Source organism: Volvox carteri, assembly GCF_000143455.1.
Source record: "Volvox carteri f. nagariensis unplaced genomic scaffold VOLCAscaffold_7, whole genome shotgun sequence".
NCBI classification, from domain to species: Eukaryota; Viridiplantae; Chlorophyta; class Chlorophyceae; order Chlamydomonadales; family Volvocaceae; genus Volvox; species Volvox carteri.
The window spans coordinates 464,474-480,100 of NW_003307550.1; the positions used below are offsets into that span (position 1 = coordinate 464,474).

The 15,627-nt window shown below is 54.6% G+C and overlaps 2 protein-coding genes across 2 annotated transcripts; both read left to right on the forward strand.

Moving 5' to 3' along the window:
* Window positions 1-2,057: 2,057 nt before the first annotated feature.
* VOLCADRAFT_87905 (uncharacterized protein) lies at window positions 2,058-5,688 on the forward strand (the record flags this gene model as incomplete). Its single annotated transcript, XM_002947556.1, has 6 exons — window positions 2,058-2,652; window positions 3,286-3,450; window positions 3,658-3,992; window positions 4,415-4,486; window positions 4,995-5,027; window positions 5,545-5,688. 6 exons carry the CDS (start codon window positions 2,058-2,060, stop codon window positions 5,686-5,688), a joined length of 1,344 nt encoding a protein of 447 aa, XP_002947602.1.
* A 4,201-nt stretch (window positions 5,689-9,889) lies between these two features.
* VOLCADRAFT_48402 (uncharacterized protein) lies at window positions 9,890-10,521 on the forward strand (the record flags this gene model as incomplete). The annotated part of the gene is made up of 2 exons (XM_002947557.1): window positions 9,890-9,985; window positions 10,318-10,521. Coding segments are annotated over 2 exons (300 nt in total), but the record flags the coding sequence as incomplete, so codon positions are not given.
* Window positions 10,522-15,627: the final 5,106 nt, after the last annotated feature.

Below are 15,627 nucleotides of genomic sequence, written 5' to 3' on the forward strand. Positions count from 1 at the left end.
CTGCCCGAGCGCGGGCGTATTCCAGGGGGGTTGCTGCTGCTGTTGCTGCTGCTGCTGCTGCTGTTGCTGCTGCTGTTGCTGCTGCTGTTGCCGTCCCCGGTCCCGCGATGGGCCCCTGCGTTTGATCCTCGAGTACCGGCGCGTTCAGCGGCGGCCCCTCGTGCGGTCTCACTCCGTTGGCCAGGTGAAAGAAGTCCGTTATCCGCCGCTGTTGGGGCCCTTGCGCCTGGATCTGTTGCGCTTGCTCTGGCTGTTCTGTCGCGGGGTTAGCCGCCCTTTCCAGTCGCCTTCCGGCTGCTCGCAGACAACACCTGCCTACCTCCATGGCAGACAGGGCTGCCAGGGCGATCACATCCCAGGGGGCCTGCTCGCAGCCGGTCGGGGCTTGGACCAGCCACAGCTGCTTCCGGGTGATGCCGCCTGTCGCTGCCTCCTGGGAGGGCTGTATGTGTCGATCAATCTGCTCCCGGATGTATGTATGTATGTATGTATGTATGTATGTATGTATGTATGTATGTATGTATGTATGTATGTATGTATGTATGTATGTATGTATGTATGTATGTATGTATGTATGTATGTATGTATGTATGTATGTATGTATGTATGTATGTATGTATGTATGTATGTATGCGTGTCGAAATCGTCTCCCGCCGGAGGTATGGCGGTCTTGTGCGAATTCGGATGCCAAAAAATATTTTTGAACACTTTTATGCTGAACCGACTTATAAACACATACGTGCATGTATGAAATTCCCTCTCAACATACAAGCTCCATACTTACCCGCATTCCTGTGTGATAATTTCAAAAATGTTATCTAGCCCTTTCAATCCTGCCATTCCCTTAGCACCTTCGATGTTATCTAATTCTTCGTCGCCGTGTTCGCCATCATGGTTGGCGAATGGCATGCAGGTCTCCAAGTCCACGGAACCTTCGGGCGATGGTGGGTGCAATTCAACAATCTTTTGACATCGCACTATACCGCCTCGGGACTTCCCCACATAGGGAAGGCTTCCCTTCATCCCTATTGACATCGCTGTGGAGCTGTATGGCTCACGTAGAAGACTTTAACGGAAGTTAGGAACAGAGTCAAAGCGTACAGTACGGCATCCATCGCCAGCAGTACGGCATCACACCCCACAGATCGCAGAATCCTCCCTTCCTTCGAGGAACCGAGGAATATAATGAGGCAAGGGAGAGAGGCGAAATGAAATGCAGGGACGAAAAAATTGTCAAATACACGGTGCTTAGTGGTTTTGCTTTGGGGAATGGTATGTCTGTATGTGTGTATGTAGTGTCTGTGTGTGATTATGTGTTTGTGTGTACGTGTGTACGTGTGTACGTGTGTACGATCAACACGTAGCGGTCGCAATAGCAGTGCGCCACGATAGGGGCGTGGCTTCGACTGCGTGCGGCTTCATCTTTTGATCATCATCGTGAGAGAGTGGCTTTGCCTTTGATTATCACCGCTGCGATGATTGGCGGCCAGCCGTTACATAGCTGAAAGAATAGCAGACAATAAAAGACAAAGATCTGTTCTTAGGCGTCAAAAAAAATGCATTGCCATTGACGAAGTTGCGCCAAACCACCACCCCCATCGAGGCAATCCGCCCCGCAAACCCTAAGTTGAGCCCCCCGGTCCTTTAAAAAACACCGCAAGCACCCTGTAAGGTCATCCTCGGGCCATCTGCACTTGGCAATGCAACGGAGAGGGCGCAGCGTCCGCTTCCCGTTTGAGCTGTTTCAAGCCGTTAACCGACCCTCGGTACAGCTCCTTTTACATTATAACTTGCCAATCCACTTCGCTTGAGTCGCTATCCACGGCTCCCTACACAGTCGCATCCACGGTTCCCTGCCAAACCCATCCCCCTATTCCCCCCCGGTCCATGTGGCCATCCCGACCCATCTCCCCTCGCGAAATCAACACATACATACACATACGTACATACATACATATGTACATACGTATGTGTATACACACAAACATGGTTTGGATACACGTCTGTGGCGATACACGGCGATTACGTGGTGCGCTGGTTCGTCAGATCCAGATGAGATGCTACAGCTGATACAGACAGTACGGCAACAGCAGCATCAGCAGCAGAATCAAGGGGAGTTGCCCTCCCAGCAGCAGCAGCAGGATGCAGAAGGCGGTAGCGCGGAATTGCAAGCTGGAGTGACGCAACTGCCTGCGGAGCCGCCACCGCCGCAGCAGCGGCGGGTTAGCTTCGCAGCGGACACACGTGGCGGCAGCGGCGAGGACGTCGACGGAGGAGGTGCGGAGATGCCGCCGCCGCCGCCGCCACTGGCGGCAGGGCTGCCGCGGCTGCGCATGGAGCCCAGGCGCAGTGAAGCTGCCGCCGCCGCCGCGGTGGCGGCGGCGGTAGCCGCCGCTGCCTTGCCGACGGCAACGGCAAGGAGTCCGGTGATGCAGCAAGGCGGGGACCCGGCAGGCAACGTCGCAGATGGCGCCGGAGGCAGCGGGCCTGGCGGAGACGAGGATGCTTCGAAATCGGAGCCAGAGGCTCCGCCGCCGCCGCCGCCGCTGCGGCGGCAGCAGCGACACCTAACGGAGGCTATGATCCGTACACTCAATGCTCGTGTGGCGGGAGAATTAATCCACCCCCGGCCGCCCGCGCCAGACCCGTTTGGTAAGAACAGGTTTTAATAATGAGCGCGTCCGTACCGGTGTACGAAAGATGTGTATGGCTGGTACGGATTACCGGGCTCTGTCAAGGGCTATGGGGTTGTACGGTCACATGGAGTCACGAGTACCCCGAAATACGGCCACGATGTTCATCTATCTACCGGGCCGCTAAGTGAAGAATTCCGTCGTAGCAGTGGCCCCTGTGCTGCTGCTGTTGCTGTTGCTGTTGCGCAACGTGGGTCCGTTTCCTGTGAGGTTTCCTGTGCTGTGCGGCGGCGGTGGCGGCGGCGGTGGCGGCGGCGGCGGCGGCGGCGGCGGCGGCGGCGGCGGCGGCAAACACCGCTGCCTCGCCAACGGCAACAACGAGTCCGGTGATGGCGATGCCTTCCCCTCCGGGTGCTACACAACAGGCTGTTGTGCTGCGCATGCGATATGCGATCGATGCGCTGTGGGAATCATCCGATAAAAATGTCCGTATCAAATTGGAGTAAAATCCCACGAGGAGGAGGAGAACTTTTTTCCCTTTTCTGGAACGGTGCATACAACATTTGCGCACTTGCGACGTGCGTCCTTGCTGCGTCCTTGTAATTGTGATTGTGATTGTAATTGTGGGCCTGATTATGCGCCGCACTATTAGGGGATCTGGATCATGGCGAGCACCTGGGCGGGGAGGGCCCCGTCACACCCTCCGCGGCTCGCGCCCGGGCCATTTTGGCGACGATGGGCGGTACCAAGATGGACATTTCGGAGCTGCGGACGGACCCACGGGTCAGTGCTGTGGACCAGCTGTTGGCGCCGCCGGGTGAGCAAGCTGTAAATGGCTTAATTCCTACGCCATAGATCTACGGCATCCAATATCGTGCGCCGTATGTCGTGTGTCGTGTGTTGCGTGTTCGGTCTGGCTAAGGCTGATTGGCACCTTCAAGGAGTGATACTTTCCCTATGTATGTATGTTTGTATGTTTGTTTGTATGTTTTTTTGTCCTCTCCTCCGCACCGATGTACTGCAGCCTCGTCACTTCTGGCGCTGCTCTACTTGGCCAGTCGCCAACCAGTTCCCCACCCGGAGGACTTCCTGACGGGTACGGATCTGCAGTACTACAACGGGGCAAGCGCAGGAGCGTACGGCGGCGGCGCCGCCGTCGGCGCCGTCAGCCCGCTGAGCGGCCGTCCGCCCGCCGGCGACCTGTTCATGGACTTTGGTTCGCCGGGCCGCGCGTTGCACGGTCAGACGTACAGGCACGTCGAGGCGTGGAGTGTACGGGATGCTGGGCTGGTTCTGGAGCGCCAGGCGCGAGAGATGGAGCTGGCGGGGAGGTACCGCATGCCGGCGGCGTACATTGAGGTGTGAAGTACGGAAGTACGGAAGTACGAAAAATTAATTGTATAAAATGTGGTAGACATGGGTATTGCAAAGTAAGTGTTCGAGGCGGAGCGATTATTATTCTAGTATGAGGCTAAATGTAAACCTATGCCGTACGATGGCCGTACGATGGCTAAATAGGCATTGGGTAGCCTAGGGCAGGGCGGGGCAGGGTGGCTTAGGGTAGCGTGGCTGACTGGCGGAATTATCCATGGTTCGGGATCCACGAGAACATGCAGTGTGGATCTCCTTTATTTTCTAGGGAGCCGCTTGCCTGGTTTGCTCCATTGCTTGCGATATCTGATACCTGATAAACTAACCGTCAACCAACCTCTTCATGTCGTATTATATCGCCAACCATTACTCCTTTTCACGCGCACATGCACATGCACATGCACATGCAGGCGGATAAGGCCCTGGGGGAGCGCCTCAACCTGGATGATCCAGATTTGGAGGATCGGGCTGATGAACTGCGGGTGCGTGTGTATCTGTGTCTTTGTCTGATTGTCTGTCTGTCCGTCTGTCCACGCCGCCGGCTGTTTGCTGGTCTGCGTACGACACATCTGCACGGTGCCGTTGTTGTTGACGGTGCATGAGCGGCACATGGACAGAGTAAACAAAACAATTCCCGCCAACCTTTCTTCACCTCCGTTCGACAGACATACATACATACATTACGTACATACATACATACATACGCTGCTGATGCGATTGCTGCTGCTGTGGGGCGGCTGCTGTGGGGCAGCTGCGTGATCCTTACATGAAACGTTTCCAGTACGTGTGCATACATACGCACACGCACACATATGCAACTAATTCTTTTATCGACATGTATGGCATAATAACTTTGACTCGCTCTGGGTCTTTGATCCTCGTTGTGTGCGACTCGCTGGGCGGCCATGTATGGCGGTGGCTCATCCATGCTGCTTCGGCTGCTTCGGCTGCTTTGGCTGCTTTGGCTCGTGGATTTCAATCCATCTACAGGAGCGCTTGCGGCGGGAAGCTTACGACGAGGTGGTGGGCAACTGGGGGGAGGGGTAAAACGGGGCGAGGGGGCAAAAAAGTAAGGCACGGGTCTGGGAAATGAAGTCCAAGAGGTAGTTGGGTGGTTGGGTGGTTGGATGGCTGGGTGGTTGGGTGGTTGGGTGGAGACGGGAGAAGAACAAGCAAACTGAGAGCAGGCACAAGCGTTGAATGGCAGAGAAAGGAGAGGGAGAGGGAGAGGGGAGGGAGAGGGGCGGGAGTGGGGAGGGAGTGGGGAGGGAGTGGGGAGTGCTGTGGAGGTGCTAGAGGTCCGCGGGTTTGGAGGTGCTGTGCTGCGTAACGGCGGGGGGGACTTGGTGGTAAGGGTGTTGGTTGCTGCCTACGTACCCTGTGCACTGCGGCGTCGACTCGACTGATCCATTACCCTTTTATAAACGTAGCTGTCTGTTGTTGTTGGTGGTGTTGTTGTTGGTGATGGTGCTGTCGTGGACGTTTCTCAGCACGTTTTTGAATATATTCAAACTGCACGACCTGAGCTGCGGCCCCGCAGCTGCTCCAAGCGGGAGAGGAGCTTCGGGAGGCTGAGCGAGAACGCTATGGCTACGTTCGAAGTGCGCCGATGCGGGAGCCAAACGCGGCAGCGGCGGTGGGCGAGGAGGAGGGCGAGGAGCAGGAAGGGCGCGGGCGCGGGTAGGGCGCGCACGCGCGGACGACAACTACGCGCGGCGCAGGCTGCCGGCGCCTTATATGTCAATATGCGTGCAAATGTATATTGCAATACAAGGATACAGGAGCTAATAGGTGTGTAATAATAAAATCAGTTTTTTGAGAATCGTAATTGCATAGGGCGAATTGGCTGCGCCCGTCTGACCTTCTGACAGGCATGTAGCCAGCAGGGCGGAGCGTATTTCGTGCCTTTTTCTTTCGTTGTGCTGTGCTAGGCCTGGCTAAGATATATCTTGTTTCTTGGGGTTCTTTGCTTTGTGCGGGAATCGACCGGCAAGCTCTAAGGACATGCGCTGCAATTACTGTTCGTTATAGTGTTACTATGCGCTTATGTGTGGTGATGGGTGAGTTCGTGAAAGCTGTTTTTCTTCCTTCTTCAGCTGATGCTTGATAGCGGTCAAACACACTTCGTTGTACATTCGCACAATTCGTACATATATCTTCACAGCCAGTCGCGGGCGTCGGTCAGTCCTTATTCGGTTCCTCAGCTTGCAAAGGCGGGTGACGCCTTGTCACTGCTCATCAGCTCTTTAATATTAAGCTTGGCTTTTGTCCCTGCTGCTATTGCTGCTACTGCTACTATACCTCTCATCATAGGATAGCTGCTACTGCTGCTGTTGTTGCTGCTGCTGCTGTGTAGCGTGCGTCACCGATCCATACAGCGCTGAGAAGCGCCCCGCCGGGTAGACTTCTTCAATTTTTTCACAAAACAAGTGCACCATGGTGTGACGTTGTGTGGGGTCGTCAACCACCGAGGCCGAGAACAGCCTTTCGCGCATTCGCAGGACCGTTCCGATCGTCGGGCGGGCGACTGACCCGGGCCCATCCGGACTACCTTCTTCACGCCCGAACAACAGGGAGCCTGAAGGAACTGATAACACACTTGGAGCACATTTCTATTCAGTGAAAAACACACTTACCTACGCTTGCTTCCTCATCCTGGTGGCATCTATATATATACAACAGCACTTTCTCCTCGCCGCGCACTTCGTTATTTAACAGACAGACAGACAGACAGACAGACAGACAGACAGACAGACAAACAGACAGACAGAAAGGCAGAGAGACAGACAGACAGACAGACAGAAAGGCAGGGAGACAGACAGACAGACAGACAGACAGACAGACAGACAGACAGACAGACAGACAGACAGACAGAAAAACAACCAAGTATAGAAGAGACAATCTGGAATTCAGGAGGGACATGACGATGCGGAGTGCAGCACGGTCACGGACCGGGGTCAGGCCAGCAATACGGAGTCCGGCCAGCAATGCGGAGCGGCTCGGCCTTCGTGCCATCCGGAGGCGGGTTGCGCAGGCCATCATCGCGTTGGTCATCCTGATCGTATCCGCCGCTGCAGCCGCCGCCAGCGCTGTCATGAGAGTCGCCGTGGGGGCGACCCCGGCCTCTCAGCTGCCGCCAGCCGGCCTGGCTATCCCGCCGCCACCGCCGTTGCCGCCGCCGCCGCCGTTGCCTGTGTTTGCTGCTACAGCTGCCGAACGCGACCATGGTAGCAGTAGCGGTAACAGCAGTAGCTCGTTACGGCCAGTGCCGTCCAGCGGTGTTCCCGGGTTGCCCGTAACAACGGCTGCAGCAGCGGCGGTGGCGGCGGAGGTTCCACCGCGGCTGCTGCCTGGACCCAACCTTACACGCGCTCCCAATCCTGATCTCTTTGATGTATCTCCCGCATGCACCGCCGGGGTGTACGGCACGCCAGGACTACCGGACTTTGTTGTGTATTGCGAGGACCGAATGACAGGTACTCGGACACGTTTCGGTTCGGCGCGCGGTGGGGGCGTTTCTGGGGGGGCCCGGCCAAAGGGCTGGGAGGAGGTGTGCTTTTTGCGATGGGGACCTTGTGCTAGGTGTGTGCAGCACGTAGCTGAGTTCTCAGCACCTCTACCTCTATCTAAAAGAAGAAGAAGAAGAAGAAGAAGAAACTGTGTGCCCAGCCCGAATGTAATGTCCTGGGGGTCATCATATCATGGGATCTGCAACCACCGATCGGTGTAAACTTTTTCGAAATCATGATACAACACCGGCCTTTCAGTACACGTGTCTGGTCGCCCACATCGTGTGGGGGCTGACGAGCCGGTGAAGATGATATAATGATTGCTCCGGGGCCTAGGACAGGTTCAGGTAATCAATAAGTAGATTTTGCACTCTTAAATTCTCTTGCCTTGGTCGATCTAATATGGTCCTCTCTTGGCTGGCCTAGAGAGTGTCTTGGTGCGTGTATGGTGGCATGGCGGCAGCTCCACCCGGTGGCCCGGTGTGCTCCTCTTCAAAGTCCGGCATTCAGTTAACATACCTGAATCAATTGTTAGCCAAAATATTGAAAATTCTAGGACTAGTATGCTTGGCAAGACAAACTTGTGTGTATGTCATCCCGCCCCGCCGTACCGCCCGCCCTCTGCTCTGGGTTAGTCCGCGTACCAGCACATCCAATACCTGCTCTTTGGTCCTCAAGTTCTCTGCACTTCCTCTCACTCTTCGCTCCTCCTTCCCTCTCGCTTGTGCGCGGGCGCTTTCGTGTGTGCGTGTGTGTGTGTGTATGTGTGTGTGCACGTTTCTTTATTTGGGTCGTGGCACATACACGCAGGCCGCAATGTGTCGTATTGGCACGAGATTCCGCTCAACCTGACGACCGACCCACGGGACAATTCCACGACCATGTGGGTCACTGTGGAGATCCCCAAGGGCACCAACGCCAAGATCGAAACACAGGTATGGGCATATATGGCGGCGTGGGATCTGTGCGTGTATGTATGTACGTATGTGTGTATGTTACACCTAGCAGGGCTATGTAATACACACACATACACGCCCATGGGCCTTCGGCTCGTAAGGGAAGTTTTACAGGTATGGGGTCACGCACCCCCAACCATGTAACACACACACACACAAACACATACCCGCCAACTGACAGGGGCTATCGCTGGCGAAAAATTTAGCTAACCTGTCCTGTCCTGTGTCCTGTCCGCTCTCATGACGGAAAGACCGCTGAACTGAAGCACTCTCCCGAACGCCGAATAGGGGCGCGAGAGGCCTCTGCCTGTCACCTCCTCTTGCTCGACCTAGAGACTGCTGTATGGGCGCGTGCTGAGCAGCACGGCTACAGCTTTGTGGATTGCGATGCCATAGCCATTACTCAGCTGCAGCTACGCGTGTCACGCTAGTATTATGCAGTATGCATGGGTAGCAATTATGCACGTGAAGTGAAGTAATTACGGCTTTCTTTGGCATATTTGCAAGTTTGGTTTACCCCTGGCCTCTGGGCTACTGAGCCCTGAGGGGCTTGTGAGGCCTTATGCGTATAATGCTCCTAACCCAGCCAGCCTACATACACTACCTGTTACTGCACATCCTTGCACACGCGTGCTGCTGCTGTTGCCTGTTGCTGCTGCCATGCTACTGCCGGCTGCTGTTGCCATGCTGTTGTTGTCGCTGCTGTTGCAGACAATGTGGCCTAAGGCACCCATGGCACAAGCCACCGTCGATGGCATGGCCGATCCAACGTAAGACTCTATCGTACTATAACCACCTGCCGCGCATCGCCGGACCTGGGTTTCGTTGGTCATTTGACAAGGGGTCGAAAGTTGCGTTGGCCTTATCTTCAGGTTTTCATGAGAAATCATCGTTCGTTACACACTAAGGGTACCTGCAAGCAGTAAACAGCCGTCTTCAATCGGTAGGTAGGCCGGGTGAGGGCCGGCTACCGCGAAGGCTATCGCTACGGCCTTGACGCCTACAGCCTCACGGCAACCACCCTATGTAGCTACAAAACCCGAAAATCAGTCCTCCAAGCACTCGCGAACTCCTTAACTGGCACCAAGTGCCGTACCAACGCCCTTACGAGGGCACAACTCCTCTGAGTTCACCGAAAACCTTGGTTTTCTAGCGTTGCACTCAGAAAACCTTCAGATAAACAGACAAATTGGTTGATCCTTAGTCACCCGAATGAGTCCTGGTTCCAGCAATTCTTTTATTAATCGTCATCGACATCTCAATTTCCCTCTTTGCAAACTCCTTCCTGCCTGCTGCACGCCTCCCCCTCGCTCCCTCTCCCTCTCCACAACTTCCCCCCATCCACAATATCGCCCGAGCCTCCAGGAGAGCTCGCACCCCACAGCGATTGCGCTTCTATCGAGCAGGGCCATCGATGGTCAACTACGGCGGCATTCCGCAGACCTGGGAGGCGAGCGACCTGCCTGACGCCCTGACGGGGCTGCCCTCCGACAACGACCCTCTGGATTTTCTGGAGGTAGGTCTGTAGGGCTGTTTGGGTGAGGCTGCGTGGAACCAACGGGGGTGCGGAAATTGTCCGTCAAGGAATGGAGCTGGACGCTGCTGCCTGCTAGCTGACTGGAGCGGCTTTGGCTGTCGAGGAGCGTAAGTAGGGGCAGGATAGGGGAGGAAGAGGACGGGCGATTGCGGCGAAATCGCTTTCCACATTGTGAAGGTAAGGCAACATGTCCTCAGCCCCCTCAGTGATTCAGTGAAAGGTCTACCTACCCCCTCCTCACTCACACATCATTACAAGGTGGCGGCAAACTGCATGTTTTGGGGTTGTCTTGGCTCAAACGCAACCCACAGATCGGCAGCGAGCCAATCCCCGTCGGCGGCGTCGTATGTGTACGGGTGCTGGGGGCTTTGGCACTTATAGACCAGAACGAGACGGACTGGAAGGTAGTGGTGCTGAGTACGAAAGACCCACGGGTCGCTCAATGGCGGGATATATCTGATGTGCCGCCGGAAATGCGACAGCAACTGTACGAGTTCTTCCGCACGTACAAGGTACGGCCCGTACCGCTGGCGCCGCCGACGCGATGGAGTTTTTTTTGTTGGCCAGTGCAATGTAAGGGGAGGTGCGATAGGTGGTTGCGCAGCGTTCGATTTCCCAACGGGCCACGGTCGGACAACATGCACCTCCTCTTCATCTCCCTATAGGTGTCTGAAGGCAAGTCCGTCAACCGATTCCTTCTCGCCGACGGCCGCAATACCGCCACCAGTGGCCAGGAAGGCTGGAGCAAGGCGTTCTTTGACCGCGACGCCGCGGTGCGTGTCGTACGTGCCAAGCACGATGCCTGGCGGCGGTTGTTGAGTCCAAGAGGCTGCACCACGCCGCGCTGTGAGCAGCTGCTGGCCGCTGCACGGCAGGACGGCAGCATTGCCGCCGCCACCGCCACCGCCAGCGGCTCTGGCACCGCCACCACCGCGAGTGGCAGTGGCGGCAGTGGCCGCGGCGGTCGTACCGTCGGAGAAGGCCGCAACGGCAACGGCGGCACTTCAAAGGCGTGACGGAACCGCGGCTCATGTACTCTCAACGTCCTACGTACAAGCGGCAGTGCTATGCGATGCGACCCAGTTCAGCCACAACGGTGTGTACGGCATGAGGATGCATAAGGCACGAAGATACATTGTTTACATACGCTGGCCATCAGCCCCCAGACCATATGTATGTGGTAATGACCTGTCGTGCGTGCATTTTGGGTTGGAATGTGTGGGTTTGAACCACGCGGGTGGTACGTGCATTGCTGTCTGAAAGCTGTCTTGGAATGCGAACAGCGCACTGCAGCTGTCCTTAACACCCAAACATTGTATCAGCCGCGCCATTGCGTGCGATAAAAAGAAGCAGCATGAAAGAAGAAAGAGCAGCACATGCCATACAGCCGGTACAGCTGCAAAGGGTTTCGGAAAGTCGGTTTCGTAGCAACTAGTAAAGCCAGAGTTGCAGTAGCTGGTGGAGAGTAGCAGCAGCAGCAGTAGCAGCAGGGTCGATCAATCGATCTCTGGGCTAATGGTGCACCTACCCGCCCTATCGCCGGTGTGACCTGCCGCGTCTCACCATGGCAACAACGCATCACTGGCATGTCTGGTGTACCGCGTCTGGGTTTACCTGCATGTGTGTGTATTACTCCTTACTTGTCCGGGCTTCTTGCGGCTGATCCACCCCCTGACAGCTCCTGACAGATTGTTGCTATAACCTTGCTAGCTAAAATGCCATCCATTGACATAATTGTCAGTTGACCTCGAGCCCCAGTATACCTGCCTACCTGGTGATGTGGTTACTGTGATAGCGGTTAATGACATGTAGAATGGCAGTTAGAATGGCAGTTAGAATGGCAGTTAGAATGACGCTGAATGGTGGTGAAGACTGCCGATAGATGCATGGCTGTTGTGTAGCAGCTGTTGTACAAGCAATGCGCCACGTAGGAGCAATCAATAGGCGTGCTAAAGCGCTTTGTGCGGACTGCAGATTGCTGTAAGCTTCTATAAATGCATTCTTAGCTGTTTTTGGTTTTAACAATATGAGCTGCGATGAGGAAATGCCGACGGTGATGCAAGAATACCTTTGCTAAGCGATCTTCGTCGTCGTCCAGCGACGTGTTAGAATCTTCCAATCAAACTGTAGACCTAGCTTGAATTTTTCAAGTGGATGTTGATTAGACGAGTGATGTCAAGAGCCCGTAGAAATACTGTAGTGGCGAAGGGCGATCGTCATTAGCAAAACCATCGTAATTGTTCGCCATCGCCACCATAATTATCATCACCATCACCATCACCATCACCACACATACCAGCAGCTTAATTATTTCCATCACTCACAAACATGCCCGGCGAATAGCGAGGTGGCGTGGGGTCGCGGCTGCGGGTCTGGCCGAATAACAGACACCTAGCAACAACAGCTGTAGCTAAGCCTAAACCTCTGAACGAACGTCCAAGGAATGTATCTGCAGCCCTTGATAATAAATAGGACAAGAAAACCGACACCCTGAAAGAGAGATTCAGATTAGTAAATGAACCCTTACTGCGACTCAAGGGCCGATGAAACCCCAGGACGCAGCAGCGCGCATGCAGGTAGGTAGGACGGACAATTCCTCGCTCTAAAATTGTGAAGGGATTCGTTAGTAGCCTAAACTTTTTCTCAACAAAAAAAGAACTTCTTGTGATGATAAATAAAGTTTCTACCTGCGTTGCATTTAAGCAGCCGGTCCAACAGCACGGCGGGCAACATCCCGGTGCATGCGCGTGCGACGAAACGAAGGCTGCTGTCGGTCGCGATCGCTAGCACATTCACATCGCGATCGCTAGCCCAGCAGCTGCTGGTCAGCGAACAACACGACTACTATCTACATGTGCATATCATCGAGAGATTGTACCCAACGCACACGAGAAATAGAGAACGTTTCTCTCTTTATCTCTCAAATAGAGCGCGAGGAAGAAGAGCGCACACAAAGCTATCGATACCTCTGAGCAGACTTCCAGACTTTTCCATGCGGCTTGCTTCTTCCTTCATCAGTACGCTAAGCTGATAGAAAAAAGGCGTAAAATCTAATGAAAGGAACGGAAGACCCATCCGGCCATCAAGCAAACTGCTGCTAGCTGCCTGACGCGCGCCTACCCCACCAGCTCATTGCATGACCGCGACTGCATAAGAGCACGCTATCGACCTGCCCACATACCTACCAGTTACACGACCGACCAAGTAACGACTTACGAAGTATGACTCCAAAACAGCAGCCTTCAACAGACAGAAGCATGGGAGCCCAAATAAAAGCGAGGAAAATATGATGCCATGAAGCTTTCCGCCCGAATACCGACAGGGGTGGGAAGATAGAGCGAGCCGCTTCGCTTCGTTGTCCATCTCTACTCGCTCAAGGTGCATGTACGGCAACTTCTGCTCTTGAAATAAAGTCCCCTTCACGTGCAAGCTCCATCCGCGATTGCAACACACCGCAAACTACGAGTCTTGTTCCCATTGGGCTGCCTGCATGCGGCAGCACTTACTGTTCCTAACACTTCACAGCGTTTCTATGAGCCAGCTAACTCCGTCAAACAGATAGGCACGCAACAATGCCATGAACATACAAACCGCTCTTGAATATTCCCCTTTGATCTACCCGCCCAGCTGCGCTGTGCGCCTTGATAAGAGACGGCCAATCTAGGGTCATTCACCTCAGGTAGCTACCCCCAGATAACTGCACCCAGATCTAGACAATGATCATCATCGAAACTTCTGCATGCTGAATTAGATATTGTAGTTTTAGGACGAATTCGACGGCACACGCAGCAGCAGCAAGCAATAGCAGCGTCACGCAACCATCATTATCACCGCCGCCGCCGCCGCAGGAGCAGCAGCAGCAACAGCAGCAAGACGATGAAAAACCCACGAGACATTTACAAAGGACAGGGACAGGCGCATTGGGAGGCAAACAAGGGGCTCGGCCGCAAAACAGCTGTATTTATTCATTCCGCTATGCCTTCGCCTACATGCCGCCGCCGGCACACGCACACGCAGCGATTTCCCACCCCAAAAAAGCACCCACTCCCGCAACATACGCCACGCATTGGTACCTTGGGTACCTTGCTTTGGGTCATGAATGCACCTCCTGGATTGGCCCCAAGGGGAGGTTCATATTAGCAGTTCTGTTCACCGCAAGACCTGAATATTTTGTAGACCAGTAGCAGCAAACACCCAAGCGAAGAGGTTCAAACGTTCACCGTTCATGCATGGACCGCATTATGAAGATAATACCGGCCACAGCGGAGCCAGCGGGAGCCAGCAGCAACAGCAGCGTACGCGAGCTCGGCCGCAGCAGCCACATACAGCAAAAGCAACTCGTACGTTGCGGGCCTCGACAAAAATGCGCATGCACGAGTGGCACCTGGCACAAATCAATCCCACTGTCCTCCAGGCCACGTGAGTTGTGACCAGCAGCCTCGCGCTTTCCCCGTCATTAAAAAAGCAAGGCGTGACAAGGCTGGTAGGTGCTCGTGCATTGGTTTCAGTGCGTGATGACCACACGCAATCAGCTAGTCAGCTAATAACGTAATCCCATTGTGACCCGCCTGCGGTCGTTCCATGCTCACTGTGGATTTCATGAAGTCCATAGTGCTGTACTGTACTGTACTGTACTGTGCTGTACTGTACTGTACTGTACTGTACTGTACTGTACTGTACTGGTGATCACCTCCACCAGTAACTCCGTGATTCAGAGCTAAAACCGGAGGCACGGAGAGCTGGCTGGCCGCTGTGGGGTCTCGAGCCAGCAAGACTAATCCATTTCCCAGGAGCTCATCAATTTTGCAAAAAAACACAATCCAGGTGCGCGCCATCGTGGCAAAACAAAAAGTAAAGGTATAGTATACAGTAATTTCGCGTTCATCGCAAGTTAAATCATTATCACGTTTCAATACGTACCATAACTCACGACAGCAGCAGGTAGGCCGCAATCGACCATTACATACATACATACGTACACACATACATGTATTCGTGCATGGCGCTAACAGCGCTTTGCATGCTTAATGGTTTCATTGCATATGCGCCGCACCTCTGAAGCTACCCTTTTTGCTTGGTTCAGCCAAGGGATATACAAGAACCCTCCAGTGCGCCCCTCCCGCATGCAGGTAGTTAAGTAAGGGCGCACAACAGCCAGCCAGCTGGCTGTCTCCATGTAACGAACATTGAGGCGGCCAAGCAAACAGATTTCCTTGCTGATGCTGATGCTGATGCTGATGCCCGCCTGCCTGCCTGCCTCCTGCCTGCCTACCTACCTACCTGCCTGCCTGCCCATCCGGCAAGTTAGTACATACATCTCGCATCCATTACTGAAAATACACATTTGCGTACTGTTTAAAGCTCTCTCGAGGGCTACCAGAGCTATCAGAGGGACGGGTGTCTCTCTCACCAGACACGGCAACCAGACGGAGGCAACCAGACGGTGCCTCACCAGACGTCGACCCGCGCCGAGGGGTGTTCATCAGCGGGCCACACGCACACAAGTGCCGCCACATACATTAGGACGACTCAGGCACCTGAACGAACCCATGCATAACGCCCCCCCCCCCCCGTCCCCACGGTACTTCTTAGACACACCAGTTGGCTGGTTGAGGGAAGTA